This window comes from Narcine bancroftii, chromosome 6 (genome assembly GCF_036971445.1).
Source record: "Narcine bancroftii isolate sNarBan1 chromosome 6, sNarBan1.hap1, whole genome shotgun sequence".
Taxonomy (NCBI): domain Eukaryota; kingdom Metazoa; phylum Chordata; class Chondrichthyes; order Torpediniformes; family Narcinidae; genus Narcine; species Narcine bancroftii.
In genome coordinates, this window is record NC_091474.1 from 253,699,196 (window position 1) to 253,722,235 (window position 23,040).

The 23,040-nt window shown below is 48.4% G+C and overlaps 1 protein-coding gene across 2 annotated transcripts in view; it reads left to right on the top strand.

Moving 5' to 3' along the window:
* The window catches only part of LOC138737261 (phosphofurin acidic cluster sorting protein 2), a 284,998-nt gene that overhangs the window by 194,347 nt on the left and 67,611 nt on the right, over positions 1–23,040 (top strand). For both annotated transcript variants that reach the window (XM_069888004.1, XM_069888003.1), the window contains exons 16-18: positions 3,159–3,313; positions 14,323–14,433; positions 22,394–22,496. In XM_069888004.1, the coding sequence (XP_069744105.1) occupies positions 3,159–3,313; positions 14,323–14,433; positions 22,394–22,496 (369 nt within the window). The remainder of the gene's footprint in view (positions 1–3,158; positions 3,314–14,322; positions 14,434–22,393; positions 22,497–23,040) is intronic.

Below are 23,040 nucleotides of genomic sequence, written 5' to 3' on the forward strand. Positions count from 1 at the left end.
GCCCTTCAGCCCTCGATGCTGTGCTCACCCATGTATGCCGAGGAAAAAAAGTACTAATTCCTCCCTACCCTTTAACCCTCTATTTTCCTTCCATCCATATGTCTGTCTCAGATTCTCTTAAATGCCCCCAATGTTCCAGCCTCCACCACCACCCTTGGCGAGGCATTCCAGGCCCCCACAACTCTCTGTGTAAAAAACGTCGCCCTGACGTCTCCCCTAAACTTCCCTCCCTTCACTTTGTACAAACATCCCCTGGTGTTTGCTGATCCTGCTCCGGGAAACAGGCGCTGGCCGTCCACCCTATCTATGCCACTCAGAATCTTGTCGACCTCGATCAAGTCTCCTCTCGTCCTTCTACACTCCAGAGAGAAAAGTCCCAGCTCTGCTAACTTGGCTCATAAGACTTGTTTCCCAATCCAGGCAGCATCCTGGGAAATCCCCTCTGCCCCCTCTCCACACCTTCCACATCCTTCCTGTAATGAGGTGACCAGAACTGAACAAAATTCTCTAAGTGTGGACTCACCAGAGATTTGTAAAGTTGTACTCCTGAACTCAATCCCTCTGTTCATCCACACTCTTCAGTAACCAACCATTAACCCTGGACTCAGCCTTCTGTTTTGTCCATCCAAAATGCATCACCTCACACTGATCCGGATTGAACTCCATCTGCCACTTTTCTGCCCAACTCTGCATCCTGTCGATATCCTCTTGTAACTTTTGACAACCTTCAGGTCCATCCACAACTCCTCCAACCTTCATAACATCCACAATCTTCCTGACCCATCCGTCCGCCTCTTCACCCAAGTCATTTGTAAACATCACAAAGAGCAGGATGTTCCAGAACAGGTCCCTGCGGCCCCTCCTCTAGTCACCGACCTCCAGGCAGAAAACTTTCCTTCCACTACTACTCTGCTTTCTACAGACAGTCCAATTTTTTATCCACACACCCAAGGTTCCCCTGATCCGGTTGGTGCCTCATAACTTTCTGGATGAGTCTCTCGTGGGGAACCTTGTCAAATGCCTCGTTAAATCCACGTCGACCACATCTACCACCCAACCCTCATCTATTTCTCTTGTTACCTCCTCAAAAAACTTAATTAGGGTCTATAATTCCCAGGATTTTCCTATTACCTTTTACAAACAAGGAAACTATATTTGCAGTTCTCTAATCCCCCGGCACCTCCCCTGCAGCTCGTTGCTTCTGAGCTTTCACCCTTAAATACCTGTTTCCAATTTATTCTCACTAGTTCCTGCCTCGTCCCTTCATAATTAGCCCTTCCCCAGTTAAACACTTCCCCAGTTTGGCTGTTTTTATCCTTATCCACGGCTATGTTGAAGCTCAGGGAGTTGGGGTCACTCTCACCAAAATGCTCCCCCACCGAGGGGGTCCGTCCCGACCAGGTTCATTCCCCAGACCCAGATCCAGTCTGGCCTCTCATCTTGTCGGCCGGTCCACACACGGTGTCAGGAATCCTTCTTGGACACTCCTGTCAAATTCGGACCCATCCATCCCTCTTGCAGTCAGGAGGTGCCAGTCAATATGAGGGAAGCTGAAATCACTCGTAACTTTTTCTTTTTTCTTTGGCTTGGCTTCGCGGACGAAGATTTATGGAGGGGATAAAAGTCCACGTCAGCTGCAGGCTCGTTTGTGGCTGACAAGTCCGATGCGGGACAGGCAGACACGGTTGCAGCGGCTGCAGGGGAAAATTGGTTGGTTGGGGTTGGGTGTTGGGTTTTTCCTCCTTTGCCTTTTGTCAGTGAGGTGGGCACTGCGGTCTTCTTCAAAGGAGGTTGCTGCCCGCCAAACTGTGAGGCGCCAAGATGCACGGTTTGAGGCGATATCAGCCCACTGGCGGTGGTCAATGTGGCAGGCACCAAGAGATTTCTTTAGGCAGTCCTTGTACCTCTTCTTTGGTGCACCTCTGTCACGGTGGCCAGTGGAGAGCTCGCCATATAACACGATCTTGGGAAGGCGATGGTCCTCCATTCTGGAGACGTGACCCAACCAGCGCAGCTGGATCTTCAGCAGCGTGGACTCGATGCTGTCGACCTCTGCCATCTCGAGTACTTCGACGTTAGGGATGAAAGCGCTCCAATGGATGTTGAGGATGGAGCGGAGACAACGCTGGTGGAAGCGTTCTAGGAGCCGTAGGTGGTGCCGGTAGAGGACCCATGATTCGGAGCCGAACAGGAGTGTGGGTATGACAACGGCTCTGTCTACGCTTATCTTTGTGAGGTTTTTCAGTTGGTTGTTTTTCCAGACTCTTTTGTGTAGTCTTCCAAAGGCGCTATTTGCCTTGGCGAGTCTGTTGTCTATCTCATTGTCGATCCTTGCATCTGATGAAAAAGACACAAGAGAAACTTGTCCGTGAACTACTCTTTGCAGACGATGCCGCTTTAGTTGCCCATTCAGAGCCAGCTCTTCAGCGCTTGACGTCCTGCTTTGCGGAAACTGCCAAAATGTTTGGCCTGGAAGTCAGCCTGAAGAAAACTGAGGTCCTCCATCAGCCAGCTCCCCACCATGACTACCAGCCCCCCCACATCTCCATCGGGCACACAAAACTCAAAACGGTCAACCAGTTTACCTATCTCGGCTGCACCACTCGTAACTACAACCCTGTATTTCCCACCATTCCAAAATCTGCCTGAATATCTGCTCCTCAGGGTCCCGAGGGCTATTTGGGGGCCTTTCAACGACTCCCAGCACAGTGAGAGTTCCCTTCCTGTTTCTGACATACACCCACCCCAACTGTGGCCCTCCCTTTGTAGTCCCCTCACTTTCTAATTAACTGGGTGTAAAGTGGGTGGCACAGGTTCATGGTCCAAAAGGGCCTGTTACCATGTTGTATGTCTAAATTTAAAAATTTAACAACCTTGTCCACCTGTGATGCCACTTTCAGAGAATTCTGTATCTGTATTCCCAGATCCCTCGGTTTTCACCAAGGAGAATGAGGGAGGGGTGCACTGTATTCTGCAGCATTTGTCTCCCACGGAAGCAGTGGGAGAGGTGTTGGAGCAGTGCTGGTTGGGATTTATCCCAGGGTGTTGAAGGTTGAAGAGCTGAGACTGTGACGGACCCTGCGGTGTGGGGTCACTGCCTAAGGTGTGGGGTGCAGGGTATTGCACACTAACTCCCACTGCTGGCTCTCTCATTGCAGCTGTAACTGTAACTCCCAGATGCCTCCTCCGGTGAAGGTGGCTGTGGCTGGAGATCAGAGCTTCCTCAGCAACATCCTCCGGTTCTTCGTCGATCAGTTGGCGAACAAAACTCCGGACTGGCTGAACTACATCCGTTTCCTCATCGTTCCTCTGGGTAAGGAGATGGGAGCTGCCAGCAAACTCTCCAGATTGTACCCTGCTCCCCAGTCTGGCTGGCCACTGACTGCCCAGCCTTCCTCAGTGGGTTGACCTGTCATACAGTTGCCCTTGTGAGGTTATGGGAGCTCTCCCTGTGTAGTGTTCCTGTGCTGTACATACTAGGCCACAGGGACACCGCACAGGGAGAGGTCCCATTAAGTATTCATTTCACCCCTCACCTATCTCCTGTGACTCCACAACTCAACCACCATATTGATCAGTAAACCCTCATCGTGTCTGCCCCACCATTTAATCATGAGCTGATCCATTCTCCCACTCAGCTACATGGCCTGGCCTTCTTTGATGCCCTGGCTAATCACGAACCCCCAAGTACCCCCAATTACCTGGTCTCTACACCCGCCTGTAGCAACAAATTCCACAGATTCACTGCCCTCTCGATGAAGAAATTCTTCCATGTCCCTGTTCTAAGGCATCTGCTCTCTCACTGGTTACATCATGGATCCAATCTCATGGATTCTCCTTTTTCTTACCTGCCAGACCACCTCATGTCCTCATATATAAAAATTTAATTTAGACATTCAGCACGGTAGCAGGCCCTTCTGCACACAAACCAGTTAGTTATAAAGATGGTAACAGGCCCTTCTGCACACAAACCCGTTAGTTATAAAGACGGTAACAGGCCCTTCTGCACACAAACCCGTTAGTTATAAAGACGGTAGCAGGCCCTGCTGCACACAAACCTGTTAATTATAAAGACGGTAACAGGCTCTTCTGGCTCACAAGCCCGTTAGACATTCAGCACGTTAACAGGCCCTTCCTGCACACAAACCCGTTAGTTATAAAGACGGTAACAGGCCCTTCTGCACACAAGCCCGTTAGTTATAAAGACGGTAGCAAGCCCTTCTGCACACAAACCGTTAGTTATAAAGACGGTAACGGGCCCTTCTGCACACAAATCCGTTAGTTATAAAGACGGTAACAGGCTCTTCTGGCCCACAATCCCGTTAGTTATAAAGACGGTAATAGGCCCTTCTGCACATAAACCCATTAGTTATGAAGACGGTAACAGGCCCTATTGCACACAAACCCGTTAGTTATAAAGACGGTAGCAGGCCCTTCTGCACACAAACCCATTAGTTATAAAGGCAGTAACAGGCCATTCTGCACACAAGCCCATTAGTTATAAAGACGGTAGCAGGCCCTTCTGCACACAAACCCGTTAGTTATAAAGACGGTAGCAGGCCCTTCTGCACACAAACCCATTAGTTATAAAGGCAGTAACAGGCCATTCTGCACACAAGCCCATTAGTTATAAAGATGGTAGCAGGCCCTTCTGCACACATATCCGTTAGTTATAAAGACGGTAACAGGCTCTTCTGGCCCGCGAGCCTGTTAGACGTACAGCACGGTAACAGGCCCTCCTGCACACAAACCCGTTAGTTATAAAGACGGAAACAGGCCCTTCTGCACACAAACCCGTTAGTTATAAAGACGGTAACAGGCCCTTCTGCACACAAACACGTTAGTTATAAAGACGGTAGCAGGCCCTTCTGCATACAAACCCGTTAGTTATAAAAACGGTAGCAGGCCCTTCTGCACACAAACCCGTTAGTTATAAAGACGGTAACCGGCCCTTCTGCACACAAACCTGTTAGTTAGAAGTGGGGAAGAGGTCTTGAAACAGGATGATGTGGAATTAGGTAGGAAGTTTAAAAAACAGGACCTCCAAGGTAGTAATCTCTGGATTGCTGCCCGTGCCACGAGCTAGTGAGGGTATGGAGGATGTGGAGGATGAATGCGTGGCTAAAGAGATGGTGCAGGGGGCAAGGGGTAAGATTTCTGGATCATTGGGATCTCTTCTGGGGAAGGTCGGACCTGTACAAAAGGGACGGACTCCACTTGAACTGGAGGGGGACCAATGTGCTGGCAAGCAAATTTGCTAGAGCTGTGGGGGAAGGTTTAAACTAGTTTGGCAGGGGGGTGGGGAACAGAGTGTGAGAGCAGTGTCAAGGGAGCATGGCCACCTTGATAAGAATAAAATCGATAACAAAGGTAGGATGGAGATTAGGGTAAAAGGTAGAAAAGAGAATATATGTGAGGGTCGTTCTCTGAAATGCATATATTTTAATGCAAGAAGCATAGTGAACAAGGTAGACGAGCTTAGAGCATGGTCAGATACTTGGGGTCACGATATTGTGGCAATTAGTGAGACCTGGCTACAGGAGGGGCAGGACTGGCAACTTAATATTCCAGGATACATTTGTTTGAGATGTGATAGATCAGGGGTAAAAAAGGGGGAGGAGTTGCTCTGCTTGTTAAGGAGGACATTACTGCCGTGAGGTGGCAGGATGGTCTGGAGGGATCGTCCAGTGAGGCTGTTTGGGTGGAATTGAGGGGTGAGAGGCATGAGGGTGCTAATAGGGGTGTATTCCCAAGATCGTGTTATGTGGCGAGCTCTCCACTGGCCACCGTGACAGAGGTGCACCAAAGAAAAGGTACAAGGACTGCCTAAAGAAATCTCTTGGTGCCTGCCACATTGACCACCACCAGTGGGCTGATATCGCCTCAAACCGTGCATCTTGGCGCCCCACAGTTTGGCGGGCAGCAACCTCCTTTGAAGAAGACCGCAGAGCCTACCTCACTGACAAAAGGCAAAGGAGGAAAAACCCAACACCCAACCCCAACCCACCAATTTTCCCCTGCAGCCGCTGCAACCGTGTCTGCCTGTCCCGCATCGGACTTGTCAGCCACAAACGAGCCTGCAGCTGACGTGGACTTTTTACCCCCCCCATAAATCTTCGTCCGCGAAGCCAAGCCAAAGAAAGACAGACCACCAAATAGGCCAAGAAAATTAGAGGAACAAATTTGTAGGGAGATAACGTATATGTGTGAGAATCATAAGGTAGTGATCATGGGAGATTTTAACTTCCCTCACATTGATTGGGATACCCATACAGTTAGAGGGCTGGATGGGCTAGAGTTCGTTAAATGTGTTCAAGATTGTTTTCTAAATCAATTAGTAGAGGAACCGACTTGAGACTGTGTAATACTAGATCTCCTGTTAGGGAATGAGCTAGGTCAGGTATCGGACATTAATGTTGGAGAACAAATTGGGTCTAGTGATCATAACTCTGTTAGTTTTCGAGTAGTTTTAGGGAAGAGCAAGGAGGGGCCTAAAGTTGAGGTTCTGGATTGGAGAAGAGCAAATTTCAAAGGAATAAGAAGGGATTTGGGGAGTATTGAGTGGAACAGAATGTTTTCAGGTAAGGATGTAAATGAAAAATGGAGGATATTCAAAAAAGAAATTTTGAGGGTACAGAGTAGATATGTCCCAGTGAGGATCAAAGGAAAGGCTGGAAGTCATAGGGAGGCTTGGTTTTCGAGGAATATTGGAAATTTGGTTAGGAGAAAAAGGGAGGTGTACAAGAGGTATAAAGAGCAGGAAGCTGAGAGTTTGAAGGAGGACTACAAGGAGTTTAGAAGAAATCTTAAGAAAGAAATTAGAAAGGCCAAAAAAAGGCACGAAGAGGCTTTGGCAGACAGAGTAAAAATAAATCTAAAGGGTTTCTATAGGTACATTAAAAATAGAAAATTAGTGAGGGATAAAATTGGACCCCTTGTAGATAGCGAGGGTAGGCTGAGTGAGAAGTCTGAAGAAATGGGGGAAATTTTAAATGATTTCTTTGCCTCGGTATTCACTAGGGAAAAAATATTGAACCAGTTGAAGTAAAGAAAAATAGTGGGGAGGTCATGAAGCATACAAGGATAAACGAGGAGGTAGTGATGGCTGTGTTGAAAAAGATAAAGGTGAATAAATCTCCGGGACCAGACAAAATATTCCCAAGGACACTCAGGGAGGCTTGTGGACAGATAGTGGGGCCATTAACAGATATTTAGGATGTCACTGGCCACGGGGGTAGTGCCAAAGGATTGAAGGGTGGCGCATGTGGTTCCGCTGTTTAAGAAAGGGTCTAAAAAAAGCCCGTGATCTGACGTCTGTGGTGGGTAAGTTGATGGAAAGTGTTCTGAGGGATGGTATTTACAAATATTTGGAGGTACAGGGATTGATAGGGAGTAATCAGCATGGTTTTGTCAGGGGTAGATCATGCTTGACAAACCTGATTGAGTTTTTCGAGGGGGTTACAAAAAAGGTTGATGAAGGGAAAGCTGTGGATGTTGTCTATTCAGACTTTTGTCAAAGTTCCCCACAGGAGGTTAGGAAAAAAGGTGGAGGCATTAGGTATAAATAAGGAGGTAGTGAAATGGATTCAGCCATGGTTGGATGGGAGGTGTCAGAGAGTAGTGGTGGAAAATTGTTTGTCCAATTGGAGGTCGGTGACTAGTGGAGTTCCTCAGGGTTCGGTCCTGGGTCCACTATTGTTTGTTATATATATTAACGATCTGGAAGTAGGGGTGGAGAATTGGATAAGCAAATTTGCAGATGATACAAAGATTGGTGGTGTTGTGGACAGTGAGGAAGATTACCGTAGATTAAAAGGTGATTTAGGAAGGCTGGAGGTGTGGGCTGAGAAATGGCTGATGGAATTTAATACAGATAAGTGTGAAGTGTTGCATTTTGGAAAGGCAAATCTAAATAGGTCATATACATTGAATGGTAGACAATTGAGGAGTGCAGAGCAACAAAGGGATTTAGGAGTTGTGGTGAACAGTACCCTCAAGGCTGATACTCAGGTAGATGGTGTGGTGAAGAAGGCATTTGGAATGTTGGCCTTCATAAATCGGAGTATTGAATTCAAGAGTAGGGAGGTTATGATGAAATTGTATAAGGCATTGGTGAGGCCAAATTTGGAGTACTGTGTACAGTTTTGGTCACCAAATTATAGGAAAGATATAAACAAAATAGAGAGAGTGCAGAGAAGGTTCACGAGAATGTTGACAGGATTTCAAGGTTTGAGTTACAGGGAAAGGTTGTGCAGACAGGGGCTTTTTTCTCTGGAGCGTAGAAGATTGAGGGGGGACTTGATAGAGGTGTTTAAGATTTTAAAAGGGACAGAGTAAACGTGGATAGGCTTTTTCAATTAAGAATGGGGGAGATTCAAACTAGAGGGCATGGTTTAAGATTGAAGGGGGAAAATTATAAGGGGAACATGAGGGGAAATTTCTTTACGCAGAGGGTGGTGGGGATGTGGAATGAGCTTCCGGCAGACATGGTCGAGGCGGGATCATTAGTTACATTTAAGGAAAGACTGGATCGTTACATGGATAGGAGAGGACTGGAGGGGTATGGACTGGGTGCTGGTCAGTGGGACTAGGAGGGTGGGGATTTGTTACGGCATGGACTAGTAGGGCCGAACTGGCCTGTTCTGTGCTGTAAGTGGTAATATGGTTATATAGTTATAAAGACGGTAGCGGGTCCTTCTGCACACAAACCCGTTGGTTATAAAGATGGTAACAGGCTCTTCTGGCCCACAAGCCCGTTAGACGTACAGCACGGTAATAGGCCCTTCCTGCACACAAACCCGTTAGTTATAAAGACGGTAACAGGCCCTTCTGCACACAAACCCGTTAGTTATAAAGACGGTAGCAGGCCCTTCTGCACACAAACCCGTTAGTTATAAAGACGGTAACCGGCCCTTCTGCACACAAACCCGTTAGTTATAAAGACGGTAGCAGGCCCTTCTGCACACAAACCCATTAGTTATAAAGACGGTAACAGGCTCTTCTGGCCCACAAGCCCGATAGACGTACAGCACGGTAATAGGCCCTTCCTGCACACAAACCCGTTAGTTATAAAGACAGTAACAGCCTCTTCTGCACACAAACCCGTTAATTATAAAGACGGTAGCAGGCCCTTCTGCACACAAACCCGTTAGTTATAAAGACGGTAACCGGCCCTTCTGCACACAAGCCCTAGTTATAAAGATTGTAGCAGGCCCTTTTGCACACAAACCGTTAGTTATAAAGACGGTAACAGGCCTTTCTGCACACAAATCCATTAGTTATAAAGATGGTAACAGGCTCTTCTGGCCCACAAGCCCGTTAGTTATAAAGACGGTAACAGGCCCTTCTGGCCCACGAACCCATTGAACGTATAGCACAGTAACGGGCCCTTCCAACCCACGAGCCCGTTAATCGTACAGCGCGCTAATAGGCCCTTCCGGCCCACAAGCCCGTTGGCTGTACAGCGCGCAAACAGGCCCTTCCAGCCCATGAGCCCGTTAGACGTACAGCACGGTAACAGGCCCCCAAGTCCGTTAGACGTACAGCACAGTAACAGGCCCTTCTGGCCCACAAGCCTGTTGGATGTACAGCACGGTAACAGGCCCTTCCGGCCAACAAGCCCGTTAGTCATACAGCACGGTACCAGGCCCTTCCGACCCACGAGCCCGTTAATCGTACAGCGCGCTAACAGGCCCTTCCGGCCCACGAGCCCGTTAAATATAGAGCACGGTAACAAACACTTCCGGCACACGAGTCCGTTAGATGTACTGCACGGTAACAGGCCCTTCCGGCCCACAAGCCCATTAGTCGTACAGCGTGGTAACAGGCCCTTCCGGCCCACGAGCCCATTAGACGTACAGCACGGTTACAGGCCCCCGAACCCGTTAGACGTACAACATAGTAACAGGCCCTTCTGGCCCACGAGCCAGTTTAGCGTACAGCACGGTAACAGGCCCTTCCGGCCAACAAGCCCGTTAGTCATACAGCACAGTACCAGGCCCTTCCGGCCCACGAGCCCATTAGACATAGAGCACGGTAACAGGCCCTTCCGGCCCACGAGTCCATTAGATGTACTGCACGGTAACAGGCCCTTCCAGCCCACAAGCCCGTTAGTCGTACAGCGTGGTAACAGGCCCTTCCGGCCCACGAGCCCGTTAGACGTACAGCACGGTAACAGGCCCCCGAACCCGTTAGACGTATAACACAGTAACAGGCCCTTCTGGCCCACGAGCCAGTTTAGCGTACAGCACGGTAACAGGCCCTTCCGGCCCACGAGCCCGTTAGACGTACAGCAAGTTAACAGGCTCTTCCAGCCCATGAGCCCATTCGTCGTATATCCAGGTAACAGGCCCTTCCGGCCCACGAACCCATTAGACTTACAGCACATTAACAGGCCCTTCCAGCCCACGAGCCTATTAGACGTACAGCATGGTAACAGGCCCTTCCGGCCCACGAGCCCGTTAGACGTACAGCAAGTTAACAGGCTCTTCCAGCCCATGAGCCCATTTGTCGTATAGCCAGGTAACAGGCCCTTCCGGCCCACGAACCCGTTAGACGTACAGCCCGGTAACCGGCCCTTCCGGCCCACGAGCCCATTAGATGTACAGCATGGTAACAGGCCCTTCCTGCCCACGAGCCCGTTAGACATACAGCACGGTAACAGGCCCTTCCAACCCACAGGCCTGTTAGACGTACAGCCCGGTAACCGGCTCTTCCGGCCCACGAGCCCATTAGATGTACAGCATGGTAACAGGTCCTTCCTGCCCATGAGCCTGTTAGACGTACAGCACGGTAACTTCTGGCCCATGAGCCCGTTAGTTGTACAGCACGATAACTGGCCCTTCTGGCCCACGAGCCCGTCAGATGTACAGCACGGTAACAGGCCCTTCTGGCCCACGAGCCTGTTAGACGTACAGCACGGTAACAGGCCCTTCCGGCCAACAAGCCCGTTAGTCATTGTAAGGTAAAACATCATGAGATGGGAATGTGTAGGGAGTTACCCTGTACAGGGCAGTAACAAGAAGGGGAGGTGTCCTTGTACTCCTGTTAGGTAAAACATCATGAGATGGGAATGTACAGGGCTGTAACAAGATGTAAATGCATCCTTGTACTTACAAGATAAGAGAGACATTGATGGATTGAGAGGCAGGAAGCTAGCAGGGAAAGGATAGCAACAGTTTTAGTCATTGGACAAGTAATGATATGATGATGTTCTAAGCACGTATCCAAGGGTATAAAAAATCACCATTTTGCTGATAACGGCAGAATGCATTCTCCGACTAACCTGGTTGGTCGCAAGTGTTACAATCCGGTAATAAAGAACAAAGAACCCTGATTTCGACTCAGCCTGGCGTTTGTCTCACTCATTCATGAACAAAGCAGACCTAACATCATACAGCACGGTACCAGGCCCTTCCGACCCACGCTGCCCAAACACTGCAATTAACCTTCATTTGCTGTAGATTTTGAAGGCTGGGAGGAAACCTACGCAGACTTGGTGCAAATGTACAAACTCCTCACAGACAGCGGGGGTTTCGAACCCAGGTCACTGGTGTAATAATGTTGTGCTGTCTGTGCCCCCTGATGCCCTTTTGAAACCTTGAGCTTCAGAACTTTGCTCCAGGTATGCCTTCATCCTTTGCCTCAGGCCTTCTCTCTGAAAGGCAAGTATCCCGCTCCCCCCATATCCTGTCCTTCCATCTCACTGTGAAGGCACGGGTTCCTCTGCTCAGGACCAAGCTGGAGTGAGCCCAGAAATTGGTGTGGTGTTGAGAGGTCCTTGCACCCCAGCTTCAGGTTTAAATTAGCTCGACAGCACAGGAACGCAGCACTAAAGTTGTTGCTGCTGTGATTTCTGGACCAAGTCCATCAGTTAGAATCCACATATCCCATTCTGCCTGGGAATGTTGTTGGTCTGCAGTGTCTCTGAAAACTCACAAGCAGCTGACAGGGACTGGAGGACTTTAGTTTCAAAGACAAGCTTGGACTGAAGGAGGCTGAGGGGGTCCTGAGAAAACCATGAGGGGCATGGATAAGGTCACAGTCTGTTTCCCTGGGGTAGGGAATCTAAAACTGGAGAGAATAGTTTAAGATGAGAGCAGGAAAATTTGAAAGGGAGCTGCAGGGAGCTTCCCACAGAGGGAGGTGGGAGAGTGGAACAGTTGCTGTTTAAAAGGTGTTTAGACAGGAAATGGATATGGGCTGTTCACAGGCAAATGGGACTGGCTGCGGAAGGCACCTGGTTGGCATGAACGAGTTGTCTGTGCTGTAGAACTCCATGTCTGTAGCCTTCCTGTTCTCATTTTTCTCCTCACGTTCAAGTTTATTATCGTCCCATTATACAAGTCCAACCCAATAAAACATTGTTCTGCGGTCCTCGGTGAAAAACCCACAGACACACACAGAGACGTAACAGACAAACGATACAGACGCACGAGCATGCATCCAATTATTAAATAAATATTAGCGTTAAATTAATAGTTGAGTCACAGAGGGTTTGTATGAGCAGTTCATCAGACTCACTGGCCGGGAGAAGAAGTAAAGCAGCACTTGATTTTCCGTCTGCGCACTCTCAGCCGGATGGCATCTGGTTTCTGCCAACCTGCTCTCCTTTCCCCCTCCCTTCCCTCAGCTCTCCACCCCCTTCCCTCTCCATTCACTCAGCCATCCCCCCTCCCCCTGCTTGCTACTGCACCCCCCTCCCTCATGACCTCCTGCCTGTGGGACCGGGCCCCTCCCTCCCCCACCTCTGTCGACATTTTTCCACACCTTGGTGAAGGGCTCAAGCCTGAAGTGTTGGTTCTTTATCTTTGCTACATGCAGTTTGACCTCCTGAATTTCTCCAGTGTTGTGTTTTTCCTCCAACCACGGTGTGTGCAGACTGTCCCATTTCCCACCTGTGGGAACAAGCTGTTCCTCCGCCTGCTGGTGCTGGGCTCTGAACAGCCCCAAGATGCTGTGCGCAGGTTGAAGGAATTTCCAATCATTTTCCATCAATGCTGGAAGAACGCAGTGAGTTTGTAGCAAGCATAACCAACATCTCGGCCTTGAACCCTTTGTCAAGGCACAGGCTAAAATCAGGCAGGTGCCAGAATAAATAGTAGGGGAAGGGGCTCACTCCCACAGTGGAATGTGGAAGGTTGAAGACGACAGAGGGGAGTTAGGTGGAGATAAGAGAGTTGGTGGGGTAGGAGAAAAGGGGAGCTCAGAGGGGCTGGGGGAGATGAGAGGGTCTGAGGGTCAGCGGGATGGGGGGAGCTCAGAGGGGCTGGAGGAGATTAGAGGGCCAGCGGGTGGGAGGGGGAGCTAAGAGGGGCTGGGGGAGATGAGGGTCTGAGGGTCCAGGGGGGTGGGAGGGGGGAACTCAGGGGGGCTGGGGGAGATTAGAGGGTCAGGGGGTGGGAGGGGGAGCTCAGAGGGGCTGGGGGAGATGAGAGGGTCTGAGGGCCCAGGGGGGTGAGAGGGGGGAACTCAGAGGGGCTGGGGGAGATTAGAGGGTCAGGGGGTGGGAGGGGAAGCTCAGAGGGGCTGGGGGAGATGAGAGGGTCTGAGGGCTACGCCTATCTCCACACAGTGCAGCGTTCTTCCAATTCCCCCTCCAGCTGCCAAGGCTCAGACATTCCCACCCTCCACACCCTTCTCTCTCCACCAGTGTCTGCGTCATCGACCAAGCTCTTCATCACCTAGTCCAGTGGTTCCCAACCCTTTCCTTCCCACTCACCCCCCACGTTCAGTAATCCCTCTGCCTTCGTGGTTCGTGATTGGTGAGCAGTTGCTTCAGGTGGGATGTGGGTAGGAAGAAACAGTTTGTAAACCACTGTTTTAATCATCCCCCATTGACTCGTTATGTGCATGGTTTCAAAATCCACAGGAAATGGGAAAAATATTTCAGTAACAATTGGGTTAGGTGCAGTAATTCTCAACCTTCCCTTCCCACTCACACCCCACCTGAAGCAATCCCTTCCTAATCACAGAGCACAAATGGCATAGGGATTACTTCAAGTGGGATGTGAGTGGAAAGAAAAAGGTTGAGAAGCACTGACCTAGTCGGACACAGAGGGAGGTGGGGATTAAGCACGCAAGGGGTGCATTGCACTCCGATGATCGTGTGGTTCATGAGATAATGGAGGTGAAGCTGTGTGTAACAGGGAGTTCCTGGCATGTAATGAAAATGGCAGGAGAGCCTGTGGAGTTTGAGCTGTTCTAGTGTCTGAATCTTTAAGAGAATATCTCTGGTCACCCAGGAGTTTAGAAGGCCAGCCCTGCTACATCTCCAGAGGTTAACACTGCTTCTCAACAGAAACCAATCTGTTTTGTTCACAGGTTCCCATCCACTGGCCAAATACCTGGCATCGGTTGATAACAAGTACAACAGCTCCTTCATGGACTCTGCCTGGAGGGACCTCTTCAGCAGAAACGAGCCGCCCATCACAGGTATCCTTCTGCACCCTTGTGGGATATGACATTGCTGTCATATGGGGAAATGGAGCCAGGACAGAACTGGAAACACAGAAATCTGCATAGGTGGTGATTGTAGACCACCCTCACAATTCTTCCTTCCCCAGACACCTGCCGGTGGGCTTCTCTGTGCTGTGGGGTCTGCATCTCAAATAATAACTACCAAGCAATAGCTGCCTAGTAATAACTGCCCGGCAATCACTGCCCGGCAATAACTACCCAGTAATAACTGCCCGGCAATCACTGCCCAGTAAAACTACCTGGCAATAACTATTTTGACCAGTGTTGACTGGAGTGTTTGGGAGAGCAGGTTGAAGCCATGCCAGTGGATAGGGTATCACCTCTGAACTAGTTTGTTCCACTGATTCTCTTGCTTGCAGGCTGTTGGTGCTGGAATAAGGGGAAGGAATACAATGAGAAGCAGTATGTTCAGCTGTGTCTGTGGGGAGGTCAACTATTTTCAGTCTCAAGAAAGGTCTCCAACCCAAAACAGTTGTCAAATCCCTCTCTACAAATGTCCCTTAGCCCACTGAGATCCTCATATGCTTCCAATTCCAACATCTGCAGTTATGTTCATCTGGGTGGTTTCAGAAGTATGAGCGCTTGGACTTGGACTTCAGTCCAGGTCTCCATCTCCCCTGTGTTTGCTTTCATGCTGAGATCTCCAGTTATTAGTGCAGTGACGGAAACTCACTGCTACTGCTGGAGTCGAGTGACCGCACTGGTCAGAAGGAGTAGGTTGGTTACCACTGGTCCCAATCCCCTTGGCAAGCACCCATCACTCTGTGTATAAAACTTGCCCCAGACATCACTCTTAAAATTTCCTCCCCTTAAACCCAACTCTTCCTGTGAATGAGGGGAAAAAATTCTGCCCATCCACTCTTTGAATGCCTCTCATAATTTTGACACACCTCTGTCAGGCCTCCCCTCAGCCTCCGACACTTTTCTCCAACCTCTCCTTGTAGCTCATGCCCTACAATCCAAGCAGCTCCCTAGGAAACATCTTCTCTATCCTCTCCGATGCCCCAACATGTTTGTTCGTGGAAGAAACTGTGGCCTCACTTGATAGAGCAGCACAGTACAGGCCCTTCAGCCCACCATGTTGTGCAGACCTCTATGTGCCTACCAAATAAACTAAACCCTCCCTACCCTATCACCCTCTATTTTTCTTCCGTCCACGTCCCTGTCTGAGAATCTCTTAAGTGCCTCCAATGTTCCAGCCTCCACTACCACCCCTCGCGTGGCATTCCAGGCCCCCACAACTCTCTGTGTAAAGAACAACCTCCCCCCCAACACCTCCCCTAAATTTCTCTCCCTTCACTTTGTACACACATCCTTTGGTATTTGCTGATCTTGCCCTGGGAAACAGGCGCTGGCCGTCCACCCTGTCTATCCCTCTCAGAATCTTGTCGACCTCGATCAAGTCTCATCTCATCCTTCTACACTCCAGAGAAAAAAGTCCCAGCTCTGCTAACCTTTGTTTCCCAATCCAGGCAACATCCTGGGAAATCCCCTCTGCCCCCTCTCCACAGCTTCCACATCCTTCCTGTAATGAGTGATCTTGCAGACCCCTATTAAATCTCCTCTCACCCTTCATTGCTGCAGAGAGAAAAGTTGGATGGATAGGCTGGGACCTTTCCCTTGGAGTGTAGGAGACTGAGAGGGGCCCATACAGAAATTAATAAAATGAGGGACACGGTCACACGGTTTCCCCAGAGTAGAGGAGTCTAAAACGACAGGGCATAACTTTACAGGAAAGAGGGCTGAGGGGCACCTTCTTCACACAGACGGTGGTGGGTGTGTGGAACGAGAGACCAGTGGATGAGTAGGGGAGGGACAACAGTTACGTTCAGAGGACAGTTCAACACCTACACAAAGAGGAAAGGTTTGGAGGGATATTGGCTGAACACAGGCTAATGAGACTGACTTGGTTAGCATGGATGAATTAGGTTCTATGCAATGGAATTCTGTGACTCTAACAAATGGGACTCTTCAGGCGTGTGCACCAGTAGTATATAAAGATCACCTGCACCAGGAGAATATAAAGATCGTCTGCACCAGGAATATATAAAGATCGCCTGCACCAGGAAAATATAAAGATGCCTGCACCAGGAGTATATTAAGAACGCCTGCACCAGGAGTATATTAAGATCGCCTGCACCAGGAGTATATTAAGATCGCCTGCACCAGGAATATATAAAGATCGCCTGCACCAGGAGAATATAAAGATCGCCTGCACCAGGGGAATATAAAGATCGCCTGCACCAAGTGTATATAAAGATCGCCTGCACCAGGAGAATATAAAGATCGCCTGCACCAGGAGAATATAAAGATCGCCTGCACCAGGAGAATATAAAGATCGCCTGCACCAGGTGTATATAAAGATCGCCTGCACCAGGAGTATATTAAGATCGCCTGCACCAGGGGAATATAAAGATCGCTTGCACCAGGTGTATATAAAGATCGCCTGCACCAGGAGTATATAAAGATCACCTGCACCAGGAGAATATAAAGATCGTCTGCACCAGGAATATATAAAGATCGCCTGCACCAGGAGAATATAAAGATCGCCTGCACCAGGAGTATATTAAGATCGCCTGCACCAGGAGTATATTAAGATCGCCTGCAACAGGAGTATATTAAGATCGCCTGCACCAGGAATATATAAAGATCGCCTGCACCAGGAGAATATAAAGATCGCCTGCACCAGGGGAATATAAAGATCGCCTGCACCAGGTGTATATAAAGATCGCCTGCACCAGGAGAATATAAAGATCGCCTGCACCAGGAGAATATAAAAATCGCCTGCACCAGGAGAATATAAAGATCGCCTGCACCAGGTGTAAATAAAGATCGCCTGCACCAGTATATTAAGATCGCCTGCACCAGGGAAATATAAAGATCGCTTGCACCAGGTGTATATAAAGATCGCCTGCACCAGGAGTATATTAAGATCGCCTGCACCAGGGGAATATAAAGATCGCCTGCACCAGGTGTATATAAAGATCGCCTGCACCAGGAGTATATTAAGATCGCCTGCACCAGGAGTATATTAAGATCGCCTGCACCAGGAGAATATAAAGATCGCCTGAACCAGGAGTATATAAAGATTACCTGCACCTGATGAATATAAAAATCGCCTGCACTAGGAGTATATAAAGATCGCCTGCACCAGGAATATATAAAGATCGCCTGCACCAGGAGTATATAAAGATCCCCTGCTCCTGATGAATGTAAAAATCACTTGCACTAGGAGTATATAAAGATCGCCTGCACCAGGAGAATTTAAAGATCGCCTGCACCAGGAGTATAAAAAGATCATCTGCACCAGGTGTATATAAAGATCACCTGCACCAGGAGTATATAAAGATCGTCTGCACCAGGAGAATATAAAGATCATCTGCACCAGGTGTATATAAAGATCGCCTGCACCAGGAGTATATAAAGATCTCCTGCACCAGGAGAATATAAAGATCGCCTGAGCCAGGAATATATAAAGATTACCTGCACCTGATGAATATAAAAATCGCCTGCACTAGGAGTATATAAAGATCGCCTGCACCAGGAATATATAAAGATCGCCTGCACCAGGAGTATATAAAGATCCCCTGCTCCTGATGAATGTAAAAATCACTTGCACTAGGAGTATATAAAGATCGCCTGCACCAGGAGAATTTAAAGATCGCCTGCACCAGGAGTATAAAAAGATCATCTGCACCAGGTGTATATAAAGATCACCTGCACCAGGAGTATATAAAGATCGTCTGCACCAGGAGAATATAAAGATCATCTGCACCAGGTGTATATAAAAATCGCCTGCACCAGGAGTATATAAAGATCTCCTGCACCAGGAGAATATAAAGATCGCCTGAACCAGGAATATATAAAGATCGCCTGAACCAGGAGTATATAAAGATCGCCTGAACCAGGAGAATATAAAGATCGTCTGAACCAGGAATATATAAAGATCACCTGAACCAAGAATATATAAAGATCACCTGAACCAGGAATATATAAAGATCGCCTGAACCAGGAGTATATAAAGATTGCCTGAACCAGGAATATATAAAGATCGCCTGAACCAGGAGTATATAAAGATTGCCTGAAGCAGGAATATATAAAGATCGCCTGAACCAGGAGTATATAAAGATCGCCTGAACCAGGAATATATAAAGATCGCCTGAACCAGGAGTATATAAAGATCGCCTGAACCAGGAGTATATAAAGATCGCCTGAACCAGGAATATATAAAGATCGCCTGAACCAGGAGTATATAAAGATCGTCTGAACCAGGAATATATAAAGATCGCCTGAACCAGGAATATATAAAGATCACCTGAACCAGGAATATATAAAGATCGCCTGAACCACGAGTATATAAAGATCGCCTGAACCAGGAATATATAAAGATGGTCTGAACCAGGAATATATAAAGATCGCCTGCACCAGGAGTATATAAAGATCGCCTGAACCAGGAGAATATAAAGATCGCCTGAACCAGGAATATATAAAGATCGCCTGAACCAGGAATATATAAAGATTGCCTGAACCAGGAATATATAAAGATCGCCTGAACCAGGTGTATATAAAGATCGCCTGAACCAGGAGAATATAAAGATCGCCTGAACCAGGAATATATAAAGATCACCTGGACCAGGAGTATATAAAGATTGCCTGCACCAGGAGTATATAAAGATCGCCTGAACCAGATGAATATAAAGATCTCCTGCACCAGGAGAATATAAAGATCGCCTGAACCAGGAATATATAAAGATCGCCTGAACCAGGAGTATATAAAGATCGCCTGCACCAGGAGTATATAAAGATCGCCTGAACCAGGAGAATATAAAGATCTCCTGCACTAGGAGAATATAAAGATCGCCTGCACCAGGAGAATATAAAGATCGCCTGAACCAGGAGTATATAAAGATCGCCTGCACCAGGAGAATATAAAGATCGCCTGAACCAGGAGTATATAAAGATCGCCTGAACCAGGAGTATATAAAGATCGCCTGAACCAGGAGTATATAAAGATCGCCTGAACCAGGAGTATATAAAGATCGCCTGAACCAGGAGTATATAAAGATCGCCTGAACCAGGAGAATATAAAGATCGCCTGCACCAGGAGTATATAAAGATCTCCTGAACCAGGAGAATATAAAGATCGCCTGTATCAGGAGAATATAAAGATCTCCTGCACCAGGAGAATATAAAGATCGCTGAACCAGGAATATATAAAGATCGCCTGAACCAGGAGTATATAAAGATTGCCTGCACCAGGAGTATATAAAGATCGCCTGCACCAGGAGAATATAAAGATCGCCTGAACCAGATGAATATAAAGATCTCCTGCACCAGGAGAATATAAAGATCGCCTGAACCAGGAATATATAAAGATCGCCTGAACCAGGAGTATATAAAGATCGCCTGCACCAGGAGTATATAAAGATCGCCTGAACCAGGAGAATATAAAGATCTCCTGCACTAGGAGAATATAAAGATCGCCTGCACCAGGAGAATATAAAGATCGCCTGAACCAGGAGTATATAAAGATCGCCTGCACCAGGAGAATATAAAGATCGCCTGAACCAGGTGTATATAAAGATCGCCTGAACCAGGAGTATATAAAGATCGCCTGAACCAGGAGTATATAAAGATCGCCTGAACCAGGAGTATATAAAGATCGCCTGAACCAGGAGTATATAAAGATCGCCTGAACCAGGAGAATATAAAGATCGCCTGCACCAGGAGTATATAAAGATCTCCTGAACCAGGAGAATATAAAGATCGCCTGTATCAGGAGAATATAAAGATCTCCTGCACCAGGAGAATATAAAGATCGCTGAACCAGGAATATATAAAGATCGCCTGAACCAGGAGTATATAAAGATTGCCTGCACCAGGAGTATAGAAAGATCGCCTGCACCAGGAGAATATAAAGATCGCCTGCACCAGGAGAATATAAAGATCGCCTGAACCAGGAGAATATAAAGATCGCCTGAACCAGGAGTATATAAAGATCGCCTTAACCAGGAGAATATAAAGATCGCCTGCACCAGGAGTATATAAAGATCGCCTGAACCAGGAGAATATAAAGATCGCCTGTATCAGGAGAATATAAAGATCTCCTGCACCAGGAGAATATAAAGATCGCTGAACCAGGAATATATAAAGATCGCCTGAACCAGGAGTATATAAAGATTGCCTGCACCAGGAGTATATAAAGATCGCCTGCACCAGGAGAATATAAAGATCGCCTGCACCAGGAGAATATAAAGATCGCCTGAACCAGGAGAATATAAAGATCGCCTGAACCAGGAGTATTTAAAGATCACCTGCACCAGGAATATATAAAGCACTTGCAGTATCGTGAAGCAAAATGAACAAACTTTGAACATTGAACATAGTTGACACTGTTCGTTCTCTTTGGATGTGATTGGAAACGGTCATTGACATGGTTTGGCAGGTCAGCCTTTTAATGGTGTTTTATTGTCCTTTACGACCAATTGAATTCCAGGCCTAATTACACCTCAATGGTGCCTCGCAGGGTAGAAATGTCAAATGCCAGAGGGCGCAGGTCTCAGGTGAGGGGGACGTTTACATAACAGGTTGAGGGTGTCTGGAATGGGCTGGCAGGGGGTTTGCTGGAAACAGGTACAATGGGGTGACAGACATGAACAGGCATGGTGGATGGGAGAGCTGTGACCATGTTGTGTTCAGCACAGACACGTGGGCTGCAGGGCCTGTTCCTGTGCTGTGTAACTATCACTTTGGATACCCTCAACAATTCCAACAGGAATCGATGTTCCCATCTCATGTTATGCCCCATGGTGGGGACAGAGACTACTTCAGAGTGGGAGGATTCAGATTTATTGTCAGAGTACATACATGATATCACATACAACCCTGAGATCCTTTTCCTGCGGGCAGGCAGAATTGGTAGTGCAAAAAAAAACTGTACAGAGTGTAAACAAAGAAATGTAGACAAACTGCAATGCAGAGGGAATTTTTTAAAATCAATACAGTGCACGTAAGAGCCCTTAAATGAGTCCCTGATTGAATTTGTTGTTGAGGAGTCTGATAGGGGAGGGGGAGCAGCTGTTCCTGAACCTGCTGGTGCGAGTCTTGTGGGACCAACACCTCTTTCCTGATGGCAGCAGCGAGAACAGAACATGTACTGGGTGGGGTGGATCCTTGATGATTGCTGCTGCTCTCCGACGGCAGCGTTCCCTGTAGATGTTCTTGATGGTGTGGAGGGTTTGGCCTGTGATGTCCTGGGCTATGTCCATGACCTTTTGCAGGGCTTTACGCTCAGGGGTATTGGTGTCCCCAAACCAGACCGTGATGCAGCCGGTCAGCACACTTTCCACCACACGTCTGTAGAAATGAGGCAGGGTTTCTGGTGTCGTCCCAAACCTCCGCAAACTCCTGAGAAAGTGGAGGTGCTGACATGCTTTCTTCATGATGCCATTGGTGTGTTGGATCCAGGAAAGATCCTCTGAGATAGTGACTCCCAAGAACTTAAACTTGCTCCCCAAAAGATCACTGGATCATACCCCTCTGCCTTTCCTTTCCTGAAGTCAACCATCAGCTCCTTGGTTTTGGTGACGTTGAGTGTGAGGTTGTTGTTGTTGCACCATTTGGCCAAGTTTTCAATCTCCATCCTGTTCGCTGACTCATCCCCTTCCTTTATACAACTCACTACCGTGGTATCATCACCAAATTTGTAGATGGTGTTATTGTTGTACCGAGCCACATGGTCATAGGTGTATAGTGAGTAGAGCAGAGGCTAAGAATGCAGCCCTGTGGTGCTCCAGTACTGATGGAGATAATGAAGATGTTCTTACCAATCCCCACTGATTGTGGTGTGGAGGAGAGAGAGTGGGGGTTGGAGCAGTGAGGGGCAGAGGTTCTCACCCTCTGCTTTCCCCCACAGAGTCATTCGACATCATCAGTCGCATCATGCAGTATGTGTCTGGAGCCAACGTCTCCCACCAGCTGCCCATATCAGAGGCCATGCTGACCTACAAGCAAAAGAGGTGAGTGGCACGCGGCCCGGCCATTCCTGCTGGCCACTGACAGACAGTGGCCAGGAATCCCCAGGGGCTCTTCCCGCTGCCAACCTAATCCCAGACCACCCCACCACCCCCCAAAGTACTCAGCAGGGAGTTGACGATGCTCCTCCTGAACGGACATGGGAGTTGCACAGCAGCCTTGCTGAGCTCGCCACACTCCCTGCCATTCCGGAGCCCTCTCCCAAATATGATGCACCAGGGTGGTCGCATTCCACAGCACACAGACTGTAACAGACCCTTCAGCCCCACACATTCATGTTGAGTCGTTCCCTCAGTGTGTGCTCTATGGGAGTCCCAGGATTTCACAGTGAGGCGGAGAGGGGAGGAGAGTGGAGGGGAGGGGAGGAGGGTGGGGGAGTGACAGTGGTGGGAGAGTGATGGTTGAGAGTGACGGGAATGTGATGTTGGGGAGTGACAGTGGCGGGAGGGCGATGGTTGAGGCTCTTAGGGGGTGATGGGGGTTTGGTGTTGGGGGTGACGGAGTGTGATGTTAGGGGAGTGACAATGG